Source organism: Mytilus californianus, unplaced genomic scaffold (genome assembly GCF_021869535.1).
Source record: "Mytilus californianus isolate M0D057914Y unplaced genomic scaffold, xbMytCali1.0.p SCAF_9, whole genome shotgun sequence".
NCBI classification, from domain to species: domain Eukaryota; kingdom Metazoa; phylum Mollusca; class Bivalvia; order Mytilida; family Mytilidae; genus Mytilus; species Mytilus californianus.
Genome location: NW_026262745.1, coordinates 77393402 through 77412033, shown reverse-complemented (window position 1 = coordinate 77412033; position 18632 = coordinate 77393402). Strand labels below are relative to the sequence as shown.

The window sequence follows — 18632 nt, the reverse complement described above, 5'->3', positions numbered from 1 at the left end:
CAGTCTTTGATGAAGTTTTTGATATAAATAAGTGTTATCTAATCAACCATAACATATAGACGTACAAACATAAAAGTAGATAAATAGGGATATAGAAAACGCTAGCGGGACTGACATAATTAAGGTACTTTTTCTCAGACAGGAAATATGAAGTACTGTCTAAATTTATGAAAAAAGTTGTAAATTTCGGGTATCATATTCTTTGTGGGAATCTATTAAATAGCAAAAATGAGAATAAAGAAATACACACAAAGTGTTTGGCTATATTTAAAGGTACAACATAATATGTAGTAGTCCTTTAAAAGTAAACAAAATATGCATGTCGACATTATAGTTATTGTATTGATATTAATTATACTAAAAAGCGTTGATGGATCCCATTTTCTCGGAGGAATGATAACATGGAAACATACGGATAATCAGGTACTATATAATTTATGTAATCATTGTGCACTGATTGTAGAAACCCTTTTACATACATTAATAGTGAATGTTTTACAGTGTATCTTTACTTTTTGGGATATGATTCGTCCTGTTGATTTACTTGGTTTTTTTATGTAACTTGCTGATAAAACATTATAAAAATAAGGAGATGAGGTATGATCGTCAATGAGATAACTATCCACCAACGTTTAGATAAAGTGGATGTAAGCAATCATAGGCAACCGCACGGCCTTGGACAATGATAAAATCCATACCGTATTGTCGGCTTTAAAGGCCCCGACATCAAAAATAAGCAACAATTTAATTGAGGAAACTAACGGCATAATTTGTTACAAAAAATTTACGAAAAACAAATATGACAGACATGAACCAGCGACAACCACTGAACTACAAGCTCCTGACTTGGGACAGGCACATAAAGAATGAGGCAGGGTTAAACATGTTTGTTAGTGCTCAACTCTCCCCCTAACCTGGAACAGTGGTGTAACAGCACAACATAAGAACAAACTATCAAAAATCAGTTGAACAAGGCTTAACTCATCAGATCGACACAAAGCAGAAAACATCAAACAAAAACTCAGACCGGACGTGGCAGAGTATTGTTCCATCCCTAATCCCTAACAACAAAAAGGACACTAAGTACAGATCTGAGAGCACTCACAGTTACTGACAGCTAGTTCAAAGTTAATTACAACAAATAAAAAAAATCATGTATTTAAGACTAAAATATCAATCAGTACACATCCAACGTCCAATGGATTTAGTGTAAAGACGTCATTAACAGTCAGAAAAAAAAAATATGACCTATACTTTCAAAGGGTACATTAAACGCATGTAGATGAATCGGTGAAATTATGTAACATTTCAAATTATAATTGCAAAGTGTTATGGATGCTATCAATACCCTTTTTAGCCTGTTATACACGTTTTTATGTTACAACTGGCCACTTAAACGCTCCACATTTCCATGTTCGTTTTTTTGTTATTTGGAAAATTAGATTTATCACTCCTTTTTCGTTTGTTACTTAACGAAAGCTACTGAAACTGTGACTCGGTAAACTATGGCTTACCCCCTTTCCCCACCCTCTCCATATCCCGGGAACACCACATCTTTAAGACTGTGTAATACTTTTTTTATGTAACTTTATCTCTCTATGTCGTCTAATATGTATCAAAGTCACAATAAAAGCTTGAACACGTTAAATTACTTATATTCAATGCATTTTGCGCCGTTTTGCATTTAATAACTATATACCATATAGTGAATTTTAGAAGGCCCTGACATGAAAAAGTTTAAATAACTGAAATGAGAAATTTACGAAAAATGAATGAAACGCGAAACAACGATAACCTCTGAACTACTCACTTAGAGCAGGCACATAAAGAACTTGGGAAAGTGGCGTAACAGCATAAGAACAAACTGTAAAATGAACAATTAATAAATGAATCATGTTATCATGTTATCCCAGACTGAATTAGCTATCAGTACACATCCAACGGATTTAGTGTAAAGTCGTCATAACAGGCCGATAAGCGCAAGATATTATGCTGTTAACCAAGATGAACATTTTTCTGTTGTAACAACCTCATATATTGACGTACCCTTGTCTGGTGCATTGCATCTGGTATTATGGACATAATGTAAGTAAAGCATACAACTGGTATTTAAATGCTATATTTAAACCAGTCAGTAACTGTAGGTTATGAGTTAAAGTTTCCAAGACAAAGGAATTAACTTCAAAAATAAAACAATTGTATTTTAAGAAAAGTTGGCATGATCCTGATTTAAAAATTTGAATACGAAATTACCTACACTAATTCTGCTTTATCAGTACCTAATGAAAGTTTGAAAGTATACTTTTGCATGTTTAAGTAAATGTTGTTCACTAAGTTTTTGAAAGAAAGCTTAACACGAAAATTTTAAATCAAGCATAAATCCATTTCGCGTTGACATGATTAAAAACTAATTTGTTATTTTCCATTGCTTCTATTGTTGTTTTTATTCCAGCAAATAGAAATAACATGTAGAGTATCATTCCGTCGAGATTTCTCTAACCACTTTTGTGATGAGTACAACATATTTAATACTGATGTACCGTTAAGTGGAGTAGGAGGTGAACTAGATTGCTATAGAGGTTGTAACTCTGTTCTACTGGCTGATCTGTCCTGCTACTGCACAGATTTCAGTGAAAAAGACAATTGGACATTTGGTCAGAGAACCGTAAATTTCTCTCTCCCTAAAACATCGGACGACATATACCAATTTCGGTAAGCTGAATATTAATATATGTCTTTATGCACTCACAAAATAATTACTTCTATTATACCTTACATAAATGAAAAACAATTCTATTGATTAACACGTAATACCGTGACATGGAATAATTCAGTTAATTTTCATTTAAATCCAAAGAAGGACAAAAAACTTAGAAAATCTACACCCAGCGATGATTGACCCTATTATACGACGGTGAAAAAAACCTTTTAAGCTTCTTAATGTGTATACGAGTTATCTCCCATAAAAATTACGTGACAGGCGTATGTAAACAAAATGGCAACGATCACGTAAGAAGACCATCGAGTGACAAGGGAATAAAGCTTGAAAATTCATCTAGTTCCGATAATATCTTTCATAAACGGTGCTTTTCAGTGCCTCTTATATTTTACAGAAAGAATCTTCCTTTGTTTTATATAGTCGAAATTCTAGCAGGACACATGCATAATTATTTTCTACCGTAAGTGTTTAAAGTATCTTTACCTACAGTAAGGACAGTGCTTCTTCAATGGTTCAAAATGCCCCTCCATTGTTAGTTCGGTATAAACAAAACAATTGTGGTCCCTTAGAAGCGATGCATATCCAAAATTGTCAATCCTAAAAGGTTATTCCCCATAAGGCTACGACCTCAGCGAAATAACCTTTTTTGGTTGACAATTTTGGATATTCACTTTTTCTGAAAAATCAAAACATAAATAAATATATATTGCTTTATAGGTACAGTTATGAGAACTCATTATCCTTCATCTTGTCGATACTGTTTACTTATATTTTGGCATTAAATAAAGGCAACAGTAGTATACCGCTGTTCGAAATTCATAAATCGATTGAGAAAAAAACAAATCCGGGTTACAAACTAAAACTGAGGGAAACAAATCAAATATAAGAGAACTACGACACAACATTAAAATGTAACACACACAGAAACGAACTAAAATATAACAATGGCCATTTTCCTGACTTAGTACAGGACATTTTAAGAAAAAAAATGGTGGGTTGAACCTGGTTTTGTGGCTAGCCAAACCACCCGCTTTTATGGCATTACACAGGCCATGCGTTTCTTAGACTGCTTATGACGTCTTTGCATAAATTGGTTGGGTATGTAGTGATTCGTACTTAATCTGAGAGATTATAATTTATTTATCAGTTGTAATTGGCTTTTAACTAACCTTCAGCAACTGCAAGTACTCTTATTACAGTTTGTGCTTATGTTGTTCTGTTAAGCGCTCACAGACATGTTTATCCAAGTCAAATTTAGCTTAGTCTTTAGTTTTCTATGTTGTGTCAACTGTGGTTGCCGGTGGTATATGTCTGTTATACTTGTGTTTTGTAAATGCTTTGTTATAAATTAGGCCGTTCGTTTTTCTCATTTGAATTTTTTTCACATTTTCATGTCGGGGGCTTTTATAGCCGACTATACGGTATGAATTATTCTTATTGTTGAAGGCCGCTTGATGGCCTATAATTGCTAGCATCCACTTCATTTATAACTCTAGGGAATAGTTGTCTTATTGGCAATTATACCATATCTCCTTATTATTATACACCAAAGAACAAGTGTCTTATGCTGCAGTTTCTAATTGACAACATATTTGTTTGAATTTGCGTGTAGTATTTTTCCAGCTTGTTGTTGGCATTCCTATGAGAAACAACTGTGTACTTGTCCTGATCGACTTTTTTCTATTTTCAATTAAGTCAGAGTTTCTTCCAAACTTTTCTCATTGGGACCCATAAATATATCATCCTGAAGTAGAGGTCATCAATTTTGAAATTATAAAGTGTATCACCTTAACATCAACACACCAACTTTACCAGGGATGGAGTATACATTTCTAAAATCATACGATATGTGCGACGCAAGAGGTGTTTACAGTGTTGTTTTCATTTTGTTAACTCTCGTCCTTATATTTTACTTAATTTGCACTTTATCGGGAAAGTGTATTCTAGTAAGGCATTATGTTTTAATTAACTGTATGTACAATCAACTGCAAACACTTTCTGTTTCCATTAGTTCCGTTGCAATTGGTTAATAATCTCACTTTCGATATTATCTGTTTCTATGGACTTCACTCGTTTTGAATTTACTTTGAACTTTTTAGTCGTATCATCAGTGTGAGCATGTGTACAAAATGATATAATATGTGAATTGGTCACCTATATCGCAACAACATATGAATGATACCGTTATCGCACAATGAGTATATATGAAAAAGTGGGGAAGTTTAAGCCGACGTGAGACTGATGTCGAAATTCAGACTACTTAGAATATACCTTTCAGTAAATCATTTTTTTTTCTTGCTTCATACTATAAAACACTGTACGAGAACAAAAAGAGGCTATGAACTATAACATAGAGATTAAGGAAAAACAAATCACGATGATTAACACATAAATTAAAATTGCAGACATCGAAATGGAGAAATAAATAGATTGATAGAAATTAGTGTCGGTGATTTTTTCGAATAAGCGGTAAAATATTTTCTTAAATCTTTAATTAACCTAGAAAATTACTTTTTGTAATTAGGGACACTTGTAAGCACTGCCACGAGAACATGAAAATAAACGTCTCCATGCTTCCATTAATAAGTTCGAACGAATATGACATCGCAGACTTTCCTTACAGTTAGACAGGATATTGGACATACTAAAACAAAATACTTCTCATAAATGGCATGTTTTGCCTCTCTATTATATCAATTGTAATATGGAGTTACATTTTATCCAAACGGCACGCTGGCACGTGGTCCATATCTATGACAAGATAATAAAAAAAACTTTATAGCAAACCTTCATATTTTCTAAAAACATGATATAATCATCTGAATTGCAAACATAACAATTTTGTATTGAAATATTTGTCATGTATGGAAAAATGCAGTTTCTTTTGTGCTCTAGTTTAGAAGGGTCCTTTAATTCTGTATTCTTTAATTTTATAAGCCATTTTTCTTAATTCTTTACAAATACTGCCTATTATTCTCTATTATTTTTATATTTTAGCACCCCGTTATTCTCTATTCTTAAAATACACAAAGAAAAAGGTTAAGCACCCCCTGATATATTGTATTATAGCATGTTTCCACGAATTTCAATTAAAATGCAAATAGTGATGTTAATAAGACAATTGTATAATTAAAAATATGTGCTCATACATGTGTGACCGGTAATTAAGATATTAGGGTATCATGCATGTTAGCCATGCCACCCATGCAATATAAAAAATTCAGTATGTCCATTCTTCAAAGGAATTAGGTGTTTAGGAAATGAAAACAAATTTCACAATTAACGAGTTACCATTGCAGCAAACAATGACGAAATGTGCATATCATCAACATATTTTGTATCTTCCTTGTTTTGCACCTAATTTTAAGTATATATTAGATTGGCAAAGTAACAAGAAACAACTTTATACTTGGTAGAATTATGTCAATAGTTAGAATAAAGCTTCTATTAAATCATGTTGTTGTTTCTCGGCTGTAAACGATGTTTCCACAATGAAAACAAACAGCTGAAAACTGCATACATTCTGCAGTTTTCTTCATTGTCATGAAAACGGTGGATATTATGACAGAATTGTGACGTCATAACATCAAAACTCATGTAATTCATTTATATTTGTTGTTTTTATGCATTCACAAACATTATGTGCATATTTGAAATAGTTCTCAAAAACTTTATTCTTTCGGGCCGAAATCGGCCCTTAATGCCCTACTCGTTTGGATATTTTGGTCCGGCGTTTTGGAAAAAAATGTTTGTTCCCTTTTAACATGGTATGAATATTGGAGGCTCAAAATGGCAAATTGTTGGCATGCGGTCAACAGGGATGTCCTTAAAAGCAATTGCACTTCAGATGGGCTATCACTTTACTGTTGTCAGCCGGCTCGAACCAAAACACATCCAAACCTACTCCGTGAAAAACTTGCCAAGATCCGGTAGACCATCCGTAACATCGCAGCGTAACGAATTCAATTTGCAAATAGTCCTGTTCTAAAAAGACAATGGTTACTAATAGACGTCTATCACACATAACAGTGAGTAACTGTTTGAAATCAGTAGTTGTTGACAACTATCTACTAGCTGCAAGACCTGTGTATATGAATGACAATATAAAGTCGCATCGTTCAAGGGTCGGAACTGACTATCTTCAAGGTAAAGCCGTGACTTCTACCCCATAGCCAACAATGAGATCAGCTTTCAATCATATAGATCATGTTTGGGACACGTAAGGCCGTAGTCTACAGGCAGACGAACCTCCTCTACAAAAAAACGTCAGTTGAAAGCAGCATTGCACTGGGAATGGCGACAGCTTCCACAACCCCATTATTCTCTATTCCTTATTTTCTTATCCCATTTTCCTGAAGTATTGATCCATTATTCTCTATTCTGTAAAAAACTATACAAACCAACAGTTTATATTGCTGTTGCTAGCCACATGTCCCTGACTTTGTCATAAGCTCAATTTCTTTGTTTTTGGTTAACATGACAACACTTTTAATCTAAATAAGTTATGATTACTAGATACAGTGGTTCAGCTTGGATAGATATAATTGGAGGTGGATCTGCTTGGTCATTGCTATCAACTGTTAATATATCTAAACGCCAAGATACTGGTAAAATCAATTCTCCACCAACATCATCTGTACCACCATTTATTCAATTAAAACAAGGATGTTTTTATGTATTGACAATTCCAGGTATGCCTTTTTTGTTTTATCATAGTTTTGATTCTAGAACTAGGAAATATATTTTTCATATTGACCCCTTAATATTTGCTAACAATGAAATACTTAGTACTGTAATCAGTTTTGGAATATTTGATAACGTTTTCAAAACCAGAATGTTAGGAAAATACATATTTCCTGTGACTATTATAAGACGTTAGGTTCTTTATTTACTATGAACATCAATAATTTATAAATAGTTGAAATCTGTTTAATGATTTGAGACATATTTTATTTCTAGTTTGTTGTAGTGTATAACACAACTCATCACAAGTATCAGGATTATAATTAGAATTGAGAATGGAAATGGGGAATGTGTCAAAGAGACAACAACCCGACCATAGAACAGACAACAGCAGAATATTGTATATATAGGACATGCGTTTTTTTTCGTCTAGATGGGACACATCGGTGACGCTCAAATCAAAACAGTTGAAAAGCCAAATCAAAAACAAAATAGAAGAACACGACAAAATGAAAATTCCAAAAATGTTATGCCAAAAAAAGCAAAAGCAATATATGCCCGGGGGTAGAAAAACAATATTTAAATATTTTCTAAAAAGTTGATTTACTAAAAAATGAACATATCAATGATACGATATGTCAAAACATGTCCTCATTATAAACGTGCTGTTATCTTTAGATCGCAGAAATATATATATATCCGGATGTAACAGAACAGTGATATGATATATTTATTAATTTTGTTTTCTTATTGAAATCAAATGTCCATCCAAATTAATGTATCTCAAAAGCAAACACATATAGTCGTATCTTTTTATTCATTATTTACGTAATCCCATATAAATATAGACCTAGTGTCTACGCGTTGCATATAAGGATGAGAGAACAGTCCGTTGTCATTTTGTTCTTGTAATTATTATATTAGCCAATGATATCCCTGAAGTTATGTATCATTACGTCAAATCTAGACTATCCCGAAAATATGTTAAAACTGAAAATAGAACGGTGTTGAGTCAGATATATTTCATGTTGAAACAGGATCTATTTCTTTTTATGCACTGCCAATAACGTTTCAATAAGTGTGAAAAATCCCTTATTATGATTTAAATACCCCCTATCCTTTGATTAATTAAGGATGTACTGCTTTGAGGAGCCAACAATTTCTAGAATTAAACTTTTTTCTTAACCTGATATTTGGGTTTATATGACTGTAAAAAAAAATTGGTGAAGAAACAATCATATGGTGGTGCACTTCTTTTTTTGCTACAGCCATTTGAAAGTACCTAATGTTGATGATATTCCTATTTTTCATCAATTTTTACCCATTTTTGGGCTATTATCATGAAAAAAAATCACAGTTTCACACTTAAACCTTTTTTTCATACTTTCACTAAGGATGAAGTGGACCAATCTGAATAAATTTAACTTAAAAAAACTATGGGTAGGTGTTAATATAAGAAAGTTTCATAAAATTTTGTTGCTTTTTCGTGTCAAAATTACCATGTTGTCCATTTTGTAAAGTTGGGATTTTTCTCTTTTTTTTAGAACAAAAAGCATATTGTTATAAGTGATTGAAAAAATACATATCTAATAAACTTGAAAAGAAAAAATTGATATGGAATGTACATGTATCTGGTAAATCATTTCTTGTACCCCTCACCCATATTGTCAACATTTTGGCTAATGAGATTGACTTGATTGAATATAAAATTTGAAAATTTTATTACTGAAAAACTTCTTATTGTAAATACACAATTTTTTCACAGAGTTAAGTTTGATTATAATATTTTTTTAAATTCATTGATATTTTCGACTTGTATTACATGTTTTGGAAATAATTCCAGAACGAGATTTCAACGTGACTGAAACGTCAGAAGAATACATCCTTAACACTTATATTTGTATCTTTTTATCTGTACATGTACAAATCTTTAGTTTTAGTTGTTATAATTATATAGTGATAAAGCTATGTAAACTTAGATCATGCATGAACATACTAAAAACAAAAAGCAGATCGAATGAGTGTATTGCAAAGTATTGGTGAAAAGAAACGAAAATAAATACGAGTTTCTCAATAACAGTAGAAGTCTCAATAAAAGAAACAAAAACAATATAAAAATCAATATACTTGTGAAACTAAAATCGTTAACTTTTTTCAGACTTCCTCGTTTGTACAGAAATCCTTTCTTGTATTTCTTTTTCTTCCGGTATCATTTCTCTTGGGTTTTTTCGTTAAACATCATAAATACATGAAAGAAGAATATGATATCCCTCAATTTTTTTTTATCTGATTACATAAGAAGATACAGTTTATCGCAATTGGGTATACCTGACTACCATTATTTTATATGAGGCAGAAGTTTCCTGTGAAAAGTGTCGTATAGTATGTTAGTTTGAATAAAAACAAGTCTTTAATAATAATTCAACATACACTATTATAAGATAGGAAACAAATGCAAAATTAGTTTTAGTGAAAATGAGTAAATAACGGGAATCTTTGTAAATAATGACTAAAAGCACGCCGACCTGTTTATTATTTCCTATTTCATGTAGAATTATTAATTAAATAATACTTTGATAACATGAAAACGTTACCTGAAAAACAAACCGTGTAGATTTATTTTCTTTGTTTGCTTAGATAATGACACCATAAATAAAATGCATAATAAAAGAGAGGCGAAAGATACCAAAGGGACATTCAAACTCATTACTCGAAAATAAACTGACAACGCCATGGCTAAAAATTAAAAAGACCATCAGACAAACATTAGTTCACAAAACACGACATAGATAATTATAGACTGAGCAACACGAACCCCACCAAAAACTAGGGGTGATCTCAGGTGCTCCGGAAGAATAAGCAGATCCTGCTCCACATGTGACACCCATCGTGTTGCTCATGTTAATACAAACCCGGTAATAATTCTAATTCGGTAGGTCACATGCGGGAAAAGGGGATGGGATTGTAGTTACGACATTAGGAACATATCCGCTATCATCTGTGAAACGGATATTCCGTAACGGTCAACAAACTCGTGATGGCGTCCGTGAAACATGACCAATCTCAGGGCAACTCCGTATACCAGCTTATTTTGCAACAGAAATTATGCAAAAAATGCAGTAAAACTGGTAATATCATTGTTCGTGGCTCCCTTTTGGTATCTTTTGCCTCTCTTTTAAGTATTTCCACTTTATTGTCCTGGTTATGAAATGGTATTGCAAAAAGTACAAAATAATGAATTCCTTAGCAATGATAAGGGATCCAAATAATAGATTTTTTTATTTATTTAATTTTGACAAAAAGTAAGACTGTTGTACATTGCTAGCTATGAGACTTTATAGTCTTTGACAGGTAACACAGGTAACACCTGCTCATTTAAAAAAAAATAATCAACAGAAATACATCCAAGATACCCCATTGATTTTGGTGATTTCAGCTGTTCATGATACACTAAAATATATGCATTTCGTCCACAAAAGCGTAAACCTGTGCCATTTTAAACAAATCATACAAAAGTTCGAAATTCGAATTATTATGTGAAAATAAGCCAAAACCATTTTATCACGTAATAAATATATTACACTTACATTATCAATTTGGATTTAAACTCTTAATTTGAGATGATAATAGGAGTAGTAATAGTTTTATTTTATCACTTAAACCCATGTTAAAATAGGACGTTTTATATACAGGCGTTTTCATTTTGAGCTATATCGAGGGTCAACTGTATTTATTAAAAAGGTCATAAAAATCAGTATGTTATATTCTATATTATTCCATGTAAACAATGATACAGTCGAAGACGGAGACAATGATATAATAGGATGTCGATGGGCAAGTGGCAGTAGTGAATGTGGCGGCGTATGTAACAATCTGATTAATTCAGAATTGAATAAGGTACAGGCATGCTCAAATATATATGTTAGACGCCAATGAAAAGAAAAACAATCTTTTCTGTTTGCTAGAGATAGAAAGGAAGATTTGTCGCAAAAGACATTTTTTGAAAGATTTTCTCTAACGTATTGCTTGTATTGGTTTATTATTGACAAACGTTAGTCAACAAAAAATGCTTGATATTCCATCTTGTACCTTTTGAATGTTTATATAAGATATAACAAAAGAAATGAAATGATATCTAACGTAAATGTTTCCAACCTTCATACTTCAATTAGACGACTAAACACCACCAATAATAGTATCATTTTCAAATCCGCCCATTCATGTATCAATGTCAGTAACCAAAAAAAAATTGTCAAAAGATGTTGTTTACAATAAGATTATGGATACCACCTTTATTGCTACCGATGAGCATTTTGAAAACTAATCTTTCTACAGTGAAACCAAAATATTTTGAAATTTAAACATAAAACAAACGTTGAAAAACAAAAAGATCAGAGGTAAAGCTAAACCTGAGCAAATGAATAAAAGCTTTGCATGGTATAGATACATTTTGCAATTTAAGAACAGCATATTTCAATTCCAGTATTGAAGAACTGGTTGCAAAATATGAGTAATGGGATTCAGTTGTATTTCATATTTTGTTAAAAAGTGGTATGAATTTAGAGATAATTTTAAAACGACAAAAATATATACACGGCTTTTATACTGACAGAAAAGAATTGAAAGATTTTTTAAATATATCTTAAGATTATAGAATATCCGTCTTCTAAAATAACTGGATATACAGTTACATTTTTGTTACTCTGGATGGTAATATCTCGACAAACTGAAAGGAAAGTTTTTTTTGAAAAAATTACAATTATCTGGCTGACCTTGGTGTAATATTTATTTGATGTCATTGGATTCTTTTTTATCAAATATCATATATGTGTAATAGTATTTGCATATTACATTATATATGACATGTTTTTTCATACAATTATCTATACTTGTACTTGTATTTTGGAGATGAAAATAACACTAAAATTATCCAAAATCGTTCGTACAGAACCGACTTCAATCAATCCTTAGACTCGTACTTCATATTTCCCTCCGTAACTTTTTTGATGAAAAAATGTTCAACATGCTCAAAGCGCATTTCTCATCTTGTTTTATTCCTGTTTAAGAGACTTTTGATTAAAACTTTGAGTGTCTCTTTTTTAAGGATGCATGCGTTATCTCGTATAACACAACTGTTGATCAAAGTCTGTACGCTGTTGCACTACAGATTGAGGATTTTGCCACGGAACAAAGAGACAATCATTTAAGCAGTGTTCCATTGCAGTTTGTAATCGATGTAACACAGAATGACTCAAATGAATCGTGTGAACTGAAACCAGAATTAGCCAATATTAATTCTAACGTCGTAATTCCTGTGAACACTACGTACCATCAGACTATTATAGCAATAGGAGCTGGGTGAGTAATATATGAGTGTATAATTAAATGCATGTTCCGTAAATAAAACAAAAACATTTGGGTCCCATCAATTACCTCTGTTTACAGTGAACCTGTCGATAAAGGTTTGATTTCTTTCCATAGAGTGCTGTAGAGAGGATTTACTGACGTTTCCTCATATAGGCATTGTCTTGTTCATAAAGTGTAACCACTAGTACTTGCAGACTTGGGTGTGCATTTTTTCAACAGTTTGATTATAGATGCAATTAAGATATTTATATATAACAATGTGTGTCATAGCCTTGACGGTTAAGTAATTTATGTTATTAATCGAAATGCTATTTTGGGTTTGAATTTTGGAACAGTTTTACTTAATGAAAAGTGTGTATGTGAAACTGATAATGAAGTTCAGCATTGTTCATTTTGACGGAATAGTGTCCCACATGTATTTACATTGAACTTCTACGTTGTAATTAATTGAGTGTTGCTTGCTTACCGCACTGACGGACTTTAATTATTTGAAGGGTTGATTTTGTTTATTTTTTTGAGAAAATAAAGTAGTATATTTAATTAATTTTTAGAATTTCCGAAATAAACGTTCTTACCTCGACAGAAATATCCAAATCGAGGTTGTTAAAGTATGGGACATCCAACGACCGATGGTATGTCAACGTCACATGGACACCTACAGAGATGGATATTGGAAATCATAGTTTATGTTATACAGCTTTTGATAGTATCAGGTAAACTTTTCATAGCAACATTAACGACAATACTTTTAAGTGTTCAGTTAACCTATGAAATAGCATTAATTAGACGAAAAAAATAGTATAAGATTCGATTTAAAATTCAGAAAAACTTCATGTTTTATCCTTGTCAAGTTTCTTTATTAATCAATGTACTTATATCATAAATAGATAGATGATAGCAATTTTAAAGGTATACAAATGGTACCATGATAAATTCTGAAAGAATGTTTCTTGTAAATGCTATGTAAAATTTATTTAACACTACAGAATGAATGTGAGGAAAGAACAAAGATGTCATGTAATCTACCATCACGGGTTTTATATTAAATATCATCCAATTTTTATGTTTTTATTATTTAGGTATATTTATTTATTCATTTATCTAGTATCTAATTGTAGTATTGTTCTTTTTATCTTTTTGTCATCTTGTTTGTCAGTGAAAAGTTAATGCTTTCATGGAGTATAGGTATTTTATGAATGATCGAATACATAAAATTATATTGACAAAGAATTATTAACTTAAAACATATTAATAGATGAGAATGACACGGTTTAAGGGTTAAACTATACCTAGGTAGAAATTATATGGTATAAGTTGACCGTTTTTTTTTAATTCTAGTTTTTTACTTGTTTGGTAGTACATTCTATATTGCGATCGGGGGGACAACAGTATAATTTCAGCTCACATTTGTTATTGACAGTTTTCCGTCACAGGCATATAAATCATATAATATATCTCAAATTTATGTGTTTTGATTACCGATTTATAAGATTCTAATCTGAATTACCAGTTTCTAATTTTGATGTTCTGAGAAAATAAAATGAATTACAACACACTAACGACTGGAATTTAAGAGTCCTACAAATAAACGAATATTGAACGAATTTGGTGTCAATTGAAATTGACATTGTATACATGGTGAACTTTTATATGCAATATTTGCATAGTTCAGTAATCTTAGAATGCACAGCTCATACATCAGGTACACATAAATCACATCTTGACTGGTAGATTGTAGATACTATCGAATAATCATGAATCTAATTAACTCAGCAATAACGCGACTTTCCTTTTTAAAATATCATTTAAAATCTTTGAAATGCATTACTTTTTATTGCAGTCAAGCTTCCGAAAAGAAATGTACAACTGTATACGTGACAAGTGAGTACAGGTATTGTATTTGTAATCTTGATATAGTTTGCGTATCCGTACAAGTATTTGTGATCCTATTTGTAAATGAAATGGCCATGTTTATCTGAAGCATCTTGATCGATCAAAATAATTGAAACATGTTTTAGGTTTGACATTTGGGAGATAAGTGCATTGTAATTTGTAATTCTGACAAATTCTGACAAATTATCAGCTACTGCAAATCAAATTTGGGGAAAAAAGACAAGGGATATAATCCAAATTAACTCAAAGTCATGATAAATTAGAGTATTCCTCTGGCTTGTAACCTTTGATACACTCTTGAAAGGCTGATTTGTTACTCGTATTCAGTCTGCAAGTCAATCTTCAGAAATATGAACTGAGGCGAATTCATATATGTTGAACTATCCTGTGTTCGGTCAATCTACACTAGTTAATTTTTAATACAGATATTCAGTACCTGCTTAATATTTAAGAACGGAAAGATATGGACTTGTCTTTATTTAGGCGACAGTAGTTTACCTTTGTTTAAATCTCGTAAATCAATTAGGAAGAGACAAATCCCGTACATGCATAAGACATTATTGATTCTTTCTTATACTGTAAAATTATTATTTTTTGTAATTTAATCAAAGTTACTCCTGGATATTATAAATATATATTTAAAATGAAATAGGAACTAGAACCATGGTCAAGCATTTGATAAAAAAAAAATTGTAAATTAAAATTAATAATAGAAAAAGATGTTTAACACTTTGTTGCCTAAACAAATAAACTTATGAGCTACACATCCTTGTATCTTTATAATAATATTTTGATCCCAGGTTTTCTGATAGTATTTCCATCACCCCTTTAATTATCATTTTGTCGTAAATCGTTGCAATATTTAATTGGGTGTAAGCTTAAACATTTCGAAAAGCTAGAAAAACCTCCACATTGAACAATAAAATGCTATGTCTTTAGTGTGATTTTTAAAATCCATTTGAATGGAACAGGTTTATTTACACAAGTTTTTGTTTCATTGTGTCGTTTTATTATGAAACGTCGTAATTGAAATAAATCAACCCTTTAAATTATAGTTATCGCTTGAATAACACGGATTTATTTATTGTAACGGAACTTCTTGACATAATCAAGTGTGGGTAGAAAGGTATGTCAATTATATAGATTTGATAGCTATTTGTAAGGCTATCAAAAGATATATCCAACGGAAGGGTGTTACGCCTTGAACAGTTTCACGCCTTTAAACAAAGTTAAAATGTTTGCTTAGAAAACCAATATACAAGACAAGTACAAATGATATCGTAAGGTAACATACTACTTTTTTTAAGTAATCATGAACCTATCGTAATGTATCAAAAGTTATTAAATTCATTCATTTCAATTGTTCGTGCCGAATCTCGAGATACATTGGATGAATTGCTTTTTTCATCATTTCAGTTTGACAAAATAGCTTACTATGGAATAAATCCATCGACGGACATATCTTTCAAAATATCTAGTATAATTTACATATATCTTGTTGCATTTTTACTCAATAATATCTAATGATTTATCTGTGTGTATAATGTATTTGTAATGACAGACAATCATTTAATCATTTTGATTGCATGCACGCAACCTTTAATCTAACCTAGATGGGCGAGTGGTCTAAGAAGTCGAACTACTCTATCACTAGCCTGTCACCACTGAGGTTGGTTGTTCGAATCCCACAATTGGCATGTGCGCCCGACTCATATCTTACTTGACTAGTTTGCCAGTTTCATACCGACGATCAGTGGTTCACTTTGGTCACTTTGGTTTCATACCACGAACAAAAACTAACCGCCACGAAATTGCATAATAGTGTTGAAAATGGCGTTTAAAATCAATCAATCAATCAATCAATTTAATTTGACACTTTTGTGCTCAGCATATTCAGTTATTAAAGAGAACAGCATGTAAAATTGTATTCCAACCAGATAGCCATGCGGAAGTACCATTTTCTTGACTGATTCGTCCAAGAAAAGCATTTTCTTGATGACCAGCAACAGTCTTCAGGGTTGTTTCACTTGTTTAATTATGTATTCTAGCCCAACACTAAACAAGAAATGCTAATACTGTATTATAATTTCATAGTCTTACGGTAACCATCACACATAGGTTGACCGATACGATATGACCTTATTTTCAATTCAATATCGACATATCTAAAATACCAGAATAATCCTATATTTTGAAATTTAAGCGATTGTGTTTTTCCGATTGTTATGTTTTGAAAGATTATGAATTCGCATGGCTGGTCATGCAAGCATACCAGATGGCGCTTATCCTGTCGACGTACCTAATTATGTAACATTGTTATTTGAACGTCACTTTGATGGCATTAACATTGACAAGATCGATAAGATATGATGAACAAGAAATAGTCCAAATCATACATGCTTAGAAACATTTGTAATTTTTTTCAAAGACACATAGTGTCGTACTTATAAACTGAGGTCGTTGGTCGATATACTAATAGTCGAGCGTTTTGATTTTGTCATGTTTAATGGACTTTCCCCTTTTTTAATTTACCTTAGATCTAATATTTTTGTTAATTCTTTTTTAACGTATTACAGATTCGACAAATATTTGTAGAGAAAATCTGGACAAATTTAATACTAAATGGAATATAGCAGCAGCAAATACACACGCTACATTAGCCTGCACTGGTGAATACACTGGTAATGCTTCGAGATACTGCGATAATGATGGAAAGTGGGAGGAACCGAACTACATCAATTGTATAAGTAAATCAATACAAAATCTGAAAGACCAGGTACATGTAATACGATCAACAAATTGGTTGTTTTCATACATGACACTTGTTTTATATTTTCTCAAAATCTTTGCCAGTTATTTGTTCTAAAAAAAAACTAAATATGTTGTTAAATTGTCAACTTCAATCAGACATATGTATGAAACAAACATAAAGATGTAACTAAACATGATCCCTTTATTCTCAATATAATTCAACGATGTTTTTTTTATAAAAAATATATTCTACATTGAAAGCAAGTGATGAATCACAATTTGTTTTTTAATTAAGAGAATAATCAACTATTGCGGATCTTCAAAAATAAAGTATACATGTTATTAACAGTGTGAATCTGAAAGTATAGCTTTAAACATAGCGATATATAACCAGTATTATCCCAATTGAAATTAATTGTTTGAAATAAAAAAAATATAATTCTGTCGAATTCAAAGTGAAAAGCTCAAACATAATAAAATAAACCAAAGTCTACTCATCCAATAACGCTATAATATTGAGAATGGAAATGGGAAATGTGTCAAAGAGACAACAACCCGACCCAAAAAATATATAATCAATGCCTACTTATATATTGAGTGAATGTAACATATCGAATTCGCGTACTGTTAATATGACAAAATACATCCTTTTAACGGATTTATATGCGTTATTTGTTTGCAGAAAGTAAAGGTACTTTTACAAAATACACTTATGATTATAGATACAAGATATTGCTATTTAATCAACTTGCTTGTCAGTTTTCTTCGAATATCATAATTTGAAGTATCTCTAAAGAAACGATAGAAAGTTATCTGATAATGTATGAAAAACAATCATTTTAGACAGTTAAGCTTTTATCTGGAGAGAGTGACGATACACTTGTGAGCACTATATTGAGAGATTTAGAAAACATAACAAAGGGTAAACATGGATTACGTTCTGGTGATTTGCTGACATCATCAGCTGTATTGAATGATATTGCCAAGTATGTTACAGAACACACTGAAAAACTTACAGTTGATCAACTACAGGTACGTTACGATGTAATACATTACATGTATCCATACAATATGTTCATATGGACCAGTAGAGATTCAAGATACAAACAAAACTTTCATTTATCACTATTATTTCCAGATCGTTCTTATTATAAAGCATTGTGACTGAACAAAATTAAACTATCAAAGGCATAAGGGTGCAAGCAAATAGAAAAACAAC

At 31.6% G+C, this 18632-nt stretch overlaps 1 protein-coding gene across 7 annotated transcripts in view; it reads left to right on the top strand.

Moving 5' to 3' along the window:
- Nucleotides 1–247: 247 nt before the first annotated feature.
- Nucleotides 248–18632, top strand: part of LOC127716289 (adhesion G protein-coupled receptor B2-like) — a 62910-nt gene continuing 44525 nt past the window's right edge. For 5 of the 7 annotated variants that reach the window (XR_007988850.1, XR_007988849.1, XR_007988852.1 and 2 more), the window contains exons 1-9: nucleotides 248–423; nucleotides 2453–2712; nucleotides 7235–7410; nucleotides 11199–11299; nucleotides 12507–12760; nucleotides 13321–13482; nucleotides 14610–14650; nucleotides 17239–17438; nucleotides 18257–18445. Coding sequence is in view for 2 of the 7 variants with exons in the window: in XM_052222448.1 (XP_052078408.1) it covers nucleotides 316–423; nucleotides 2453–2712; nucleotides 7235–7410; nucleotides 11199–11299; nucleotides 12507–12760; nucleotides 13321–13482; nucleotides 14610–14650; nucleotides 17239–17438; nucleotides 18257–18445 (1491 nt within the window). In the remaining 5 variants the exon portion in view is untranslated. The remainder of the gene's footprint in view (nucleotides 424–2452; nucleotides 2713–7234; nucleotides 7411–11198; nucleotides 11300–12506; nucleotides 12761–13320; nucleotides 13483–14609; nucleotides 14651–17238; nucleotides 17439–18256; nucleotides 18446–18632) is intronic. The other 2 variants (XR_007988847.1, XM_052222447.1) reach the window with 2 other exon arrangements.